Genomic DNA, 6671 nt, shown 5'->3' on the forward strand with positions numbered 1-6671 from the left:
TTTTTTCTTTTCAATATTGCAACTCTAGTGCCCCGTGGCCCAGAGGGGAAGGCGGGTTGGCGCGCCGAATTCGGGAACGGCGGGGATTGGTGGCACTGCCCTTTCTGGCGCCCCAGCCCCGGGCAGAGCCAGCGGAGGAAGCCCGCCCAGAGGCGAGATCCTCCTGCGGGCTGGATGCGCTCTCTCCCCACGAGCAGCGAGCGCCGAGTGCGAATCAGCCTCGCGGCGAAAGAACAGGGCAGTCAAATAAGATTAGAGGAGAGCGTCCGGCGGAACCTGGAGTCCTTTGAGCCACCCCAGAGAAAGCGAGCCAGTCCCCCTACTCCAACATCGAAGTGGAGATTCGGTGACTCTTAACTTTGTTGCAAACTCTGGGGCCGGTCTGGGTTTTGCTTTGCTTATTTCTCCCGCGGAGATGAGAAGTAGAGATCATTGAGAGGCGAGGAAAAGTAAAGAGAGAAGAGACTGAGACGGAGTCCACGACTCTGGGAGCGAAAGGACAGCCAAACTCGCCCGGACGCCCGCTGATCTCGGGGAGCCACCGCCTCTCCAGTGGCGTGTTTGGACATTTCTGCTGCGCAGCTTCGAGAGCAACTCTCGGCGGCGGCGTTCCCGGCCCAGTTGGCAGGTCGCCTCTGGGAGCGCGGAGCTACTCTTCGCTCGCGCCCTCGGCACTCCTCGCTTTCCTGAGCCCCACCGGGGCACCCGCCGGCGCCCTCGCTGAGTGGCTGCGGGCTCCGGCCTGGCCGTGGGATGTTAGCGGTGGGGGCGATGGAGGGCACCCGGCAGAGCGCGTTCCTGCTCAGCAGCCCTCCCCTGGCTGCCCTGCACAGCATGGCCGAAATGAAGACCCCTCTGTACCCCGCGGCGTACCCCCCCTTACCCGCCGGCCCCCCCTCTTCTTCCTCCTCCTCGTCCTCCTCGTCGTCGCCCTCTCCGCCTTTGGGTGCCCACAACCCAGGCAGCCTGAAGCCCCCGACCGCGGGGGGGCTCTCATCCCTGGGCAGCCCCCCACAGCAGCTCTCGGCCGCCACCCCCCACGGTATCAACGACATCCTGAGCCGGCCCTCCATGCCCGTGGCCTCAGGGGCCGCCCTGCCCTCCGCCTCGCCCTCGGGTTCCTCCTCCTCCTCCTCCTCGTCCACCTCCGCTTCCTCCGCTTCGGCAGCTGCAGCGGCGGCTGCAGCCGCTGCAGCCGCCGCCTCATCCCCAGCGGGGCTGCTGGCTGGCCTGCCCCGCTTCAGCAGCCTGAGTCCGCCGCCGCCGCCGCCTGGGCTCTACTTCAGCCCCAGCGCAGCGGCCGTGGCCGCGGTAGGTCGGTACCCCAAGCCGCTGGCCGAGCTGCCCGGCCGGACGCCCATTTTCTGGCCAGGAGTTATGCAGAGCCCACCCTGGAGGGACGCCCGCCTGGCCTGCACCCCTCGTGAGTACAATCGCCTGAGTACAGTTGTGCGCGTTCTACCCGCTCTCGGGTCATGTCTTCTGATGTGCATGGGGATCCGTGCACCCTCTTGGCTCCCCAGTAGTTTGGCAGCGCCAGAATCGCACGATTTAGGCTCTGCCAGGGCATTCATTGAGGGACTCTGACTTCCCTGAGCACGTTTCCAAGTGCCCCCCCCCCCCCCAAGTCTTGGGCACGCCTCGAGGAGCGGTTGTGCATGAGTCCGTGTTGAAAACGCGGTGCTAGGCATGTGTCTCACCCGAGGCCCCGGCTACTTTGGAACCGCCTAACTGCAACCTCAGGCCCTGCTTGGGTTTAAGAGGTGGGAAGGGCAGGAGAGGCTATTGAGCCCCGGGCTACATCCCCTCTTTCCTGGCTCCCGCCTGTCTGCCAGGGCCCCACTCCACCTATGCCAGCCGAACTGGCCTCTCTGCGAACAGGCGGCGGACCACAGCAGCAAGCCCTCCACGGCCCTGGCCGGAGTGCCTGTACTTGCATGTACATCTCGGCCCAGGGTGTCCCTACCTAACCTCTTCGCCTTCGAGGAGCTCCCCCACCCCCACCCTAGTACAGTCGGTCCGGGTGAGCTCATTGAAGACAGGTCCGCGGCAGCCGCAGTAGCGAGCTCAGTCACTTCGGGCCACTCCCCTCTGCTGGGCTCTCACTTTCCCACCTGCCTCGGCCCTGGGAAGGTGGGGTGGGGGTGGCGAAGGGCCGGGACTTCTTGGGCCTGGGAATTCTGAGAGGCATCTTGGCTCTCAACATCCTAACATGAAAATGAACCAGAGGTAGAACGAGGTGGCGGCAGCACTGGGGAATATACACACCCCACCAAGATCTTGCTTGAAACCAACTAACTGTGTTGCCCCGAGATCAGTCCAATTTTCTGGGTAGCTGGCCACCGCCGAGGAGGCTCCTAGTCTTCCAGGTGTAGTTAGAGGCCCAGCCTAGGTTTTTCTCTTGCTCCGGTCTTTGCTCTTGACCCAGTCCCCCAAGTTTCCATTAATTCTCCAGACCTCTTTCGTGTGGGTGAGCGGCAGTCAACTAAGGGAAGTTGCGGGAGCCAAGTAGAGGCTCCCTTGGGAATGGAGGGCTGCCGGACTGGTGCGGGTGTCGGGGAGACGCTATTGTATCCGTTTTGATGGCCGTGTAGGGACCGCCAACAAAGGCGGTACCCCCTCCCCCTCGGCCGCAGCGGCGTTTGACTTGGGGGCGATTTAGCTCTCTTGTGTGCAAAAAACAAGGCGCCCTTTGTTGTGCGGGCACAGGTTAGGAAGGCGCTCAAGGGAAAAGAAAGAAAGAAAGAAAGAAAGAAAGAAAGAAAGAAAGAAAGAAAGAAAGAAAGAAAGAAAGAAAGAAAGAAAACAAAACAAAACTAGTCATCCTCAAGCAAAGTCTTCGGGGCTGAGCGAGCACTGACTGGACTGGGAGGCTAGACGGGCCTTTATCCCGCATTCTTCAATTTACTGGGGCCTGGTGATTTCGGCTCCGGCAAACTTCAGCAATGCGCTCCCTGTTGGACGTCTCTGTTCGGCAGGTTATTTACTGCTGCTCCAAACACACCCGGCTTTTTAAAACAGGTGGACGTAAAAAGGCAAAGGGAGGCGCGCAGCGGGACTGGAAGCACCGGACACTTCTGACGTCTGCTGCGGAATAAGCTTGCCCCCAAAAACTTCGTGTTTTGAGTTGTTCTCAGTGGAGCCGCTTGTAACCGATTGTTTTTCTCCTTCCCTTGTTTATCTGTTCTCGCAGATCAAGGATCCATTTTGCTGGACAAAGACGGGAAGAGAAAACACACAAGACCCACGTTTTCTGGCCAGCAGATCTTCGCTCTGGAGAAGACTTTCGAACAAACGAAATACTTGGCGGGGCCCGAGAGGGCTCGCTTGGCCTATTCGCTGGGGATGACGGAGAGTCAGGTCAAGGTGAGTAGCAGACCTTACAAACCTCAAGGGATGGTCTCCTAATCCCCAACTCGCGCGCACGCGCGGACACACACACACACACACACACACACACACACGCGCGCGCGCGCGCGCGCGCGCGCACACACCCCTCTAACTAACAGCCGCTTGGGGGGTGCGGATCTGAGGAGCCTGGGGAGAAGATGAAATCAGCGAAGGGGGTGGGAGTGGGGGTTACAAAGGCCCTGGGGTCTCAAGGCGGGCAAACTGTTGATGAACAAAAGGAATCAAGCCCCCGCCTTTGAAATTAGGTTAATCTAGATAGCAGCATGTGCTGGGGGAACTCGCCATTATTGGAGAATAAAAGCATGACCGAAATATCAGCCCTTAGAATAGATCACACCAGCTAGATAGCTTCTATGTACTCTGTTTGTAAGGATATTCAAGCTTTTGTTTGTCAATTCAAGCTCCGCTAGTCATATCATTTTCTGATGTAGATCAGCCTTATAGTGCTACTATATTAACTTGCAGGTTTTAAAAAAAATGCACAGGATGCAGCCGTTTAGCAGGGGTGAATCTGCTTTTAGTTTAGCTGATGACTATAACTTTGGAATAGTAATTTTCCAAATGAATTGACAAGATTATTATTGTATTATGAAAGAATTCTGTCTATCAACAGATGTATACTATTTTACCGTTTGTGACAACAATTTATAATTAAAATGTCACTTAGCTTATAATTGAGTTGTACAGTATATTTCCAGGGAATCAAATTTGAGAAATCTTTTCCTGAAAAATAAAAGGATTGAACGAGTAGGTAAATTAAATCTAGTGGTTTCCTATATTTCCAGTATTCTCTTTTGTGTCCCTTCTTCAATTTATTATATTTGGTATTTTTGGAGGGGAAGGAGCATAAGTCTGTTTTCATTAGTAATCTTGTTGCTCCTTAAATTAAGTGGGAATAACTGTTAGCCACGTTTGCTGGTTAGAGTGTATTTCCCCCGGGGGCAAGCATCATAAAATGCATTTCAGGGATGATTTTGTACGTGACCATTAGAATACCATCACAGTTAAAATTATTTTTGCAATGTTTGGTACAGAGCCTACCACAGTAATCTGGAAGTCTTCATTTGTCACCGTAAATATGTCTGTGTGGCTAGAAGTGAATTATTATAGCTATATAAGGAAAATAAAAATCACTTTCTTAACAATTCGGATTCTCTAGATAAAATATATAACGGATGAGAAAATGGATGAGAATCATAAAAAGAGGATAGTATCTTTTGGAAATTGGTTGCTGATGCTTTAGGTTAAATTATGTATATCAAACATGGTGTCACACACCATGAATAGCTTAAAATATTTGTTATATAAAATGTCTTGTAGAAGAACAATATTAAAATAATATTTGAAAGACTAGGCATGCTAACAGTGGAAGATAATGTAATAAGCCAAATTTCACTTTAAAAAATAACTAATGAAAATTCCAGCTTGATGTTTGGTTTTATGACAAACCATAGAGAAAGACTCACACACAAACTACCGGTTTTAGCTCATCTATTCAATATTTTCAAGCGTTTATGTTTATTATTATTAGTGATTTGAGGTCTGTTTTAGCAAATCTTTCTTTTTTTTTTTTTTAAACTTTAAATGGTACATTACAAGTGTAAACGGGAAGGGGAGTGTTTACCTACCATGTTTGTGTGGATTCAGACTTGAGATCTGAGAAACAGACAAATATCCAAAAATGAAAAGGAGAACAGAAGTAATTGGGGCAAATGCCGTGCTTTCTCCCACAAATCACACTAAAAAGCAAGCACACTTCAAGTTGTTTGCAAGTCTTAGTCTAAGAAAGTAAACAACAAATAAAATCACAAAGTCTTTATGAAGCAAACTTAGGAAGGTAAGTTTTGTACTTCAAACTACAAAGTAGGAAAGCGGACTCGTTTTTAGGGAAGTTTTAAGTTTCCAAGTTTTTTCTCTTCGGAGACAGCTCACTGACAACGTCTATACACTTGTGTTATTATCGCTATGGTAACGGCGGTCACTCCGCTGGTGCCCGACGCTCGGAGGAAGCTGGGGCGTTGGAGACTGACTTTGACGGCCGGAACAAGGGAGGTCTCTGAGCGAGGGTCGCAGGCCGTCAGGGGCCCGCCCGCTGGAGCGACCCGGGGATCTTGGGGAAGCAGCCTTGCCTGAATCCGCTCGCCTTCAATTCCTGTCCTCCCCCGCCCGCCCCGGTTCCCCTCTCCTCCCCTCTCCTGGCCCCCAGGTCTGGTTCCAGAACCGCCGGACCAAGTGGAGGAAGAAGCACGCGGCCGAGATGGCCACGGCCAAGAAGAAGCAGGATTCGGAGACCGAGCGGCTCAAGGGCGCCTCGGAGAACGAGGAGGAGGACGACGACTACAACAAGCCCCTGGACCCCAACTCGGACGACGAGAAGATCACGCAGCTGCTGAAGAAGCACAAGTCGAGCGGCGGCGGCGGCGGCGGCCTCCTGCTGCACGCGTCGGAGAACGAGAGCTCGTCCTGAGGGCCCGCCGCCCCCCCACCCCCACCCTCACCCCACCCCCGCCCCCACCGGCGCCTGCCGGGCCTCCGGCCCCCGCCCCGGGGACCGCGCGCGCCCCGCCTGCCCGCCCCTTGGGGCTCGGAGGACCCCGCCCCGCCCGCCGGGGCCCTTTGCTATTTTCTGAGATGTACATATCTATTTTTTTAACCTGGAAGTTGAGGGGGGCGGGGGAGAGCGAGAGAGAGCGAGAGAGAGAGACTCGGGGGTTGATCAGAAGGCAGAAAAGACGTCGAAAATCACTGCATAGATAAGGCAACTGAAACTCGCGGCTGGGCCACTCTCGCAGCCCCGCTTGGTCCCCGCACCGCCCGTTCCAGCCTGGGCCCCCAGCGGCCGGCCGGGGCGGGGCGCGGAGAGGTGTTCTTGAAGGCTCCGCACCCGCCGCAGGGACCTCAGAGCCTCGCGGGCGGGCGACCGCCACAGATGGGAGGAGAGAGGGAGGCTTCTCCCCCCACAAACTGCTGTGCCGACTAAAGCAACCTGTTGAAGGCTCTTTGTAAATAAATCGTGAGTCACACTGACTAGAAGTTACTTTATTGTGAATATTTAAAATGTAAAATGCTTTTTTGAATTTGGTATAAGAAGATGGCCCTCCTTCTTCCTTCACCCTGCCCTCTTTTAAAAGCTACTCAAACCCTACGTCTCCCTTTTATTTTGAACTTAATTTGAGAAGCCAGTCAAAAATGTTCTCCACCCCCCACTCCTCTCCCGGTTTGGATTTGTTCAATCTCACTTTTCCCTTTGTCCCTCGTTG

At 53.9% G+C, this 6671-nt stretch overlaps 1 protein-coding gene across 1 annotated transcript; it reads left to right on the forward strand.

The window, feature by feature from the left end:
* Positions 1–602: 602 nt before the first annotated feature.
* Positions 603–6016, forward strand: NKX6-1 (NK6 homeobox 1). Its single transcript, XM_082728098.1, has 3 exons — positions 603–1423; positions 3194–3366; positions 5618–6016. Exons 1-3 carry the CDS (start codon positions 754–756, stop codon positions 5876–5878), a joined length of 1104 nt encoding a protein of 367 aa, XP_082584224.1. The 5' UTR covers positions 603–753; the 3' UTR covers positions 5879–6016.
* Positions 6017–6671: the final 655 nt, after the last annotated feature.

This window comes from Mustela nivalis, assembly GCF_964662115.1.
Source record: "Mustela nivalis genome assembly, chromosome: 4".
Classification (NCBI taxonomy): Eukaryota; Metazoa; Chordata; class Mammalia; order Carnivora; family Mustelidae; genus Mustela; species Mustela nivalis.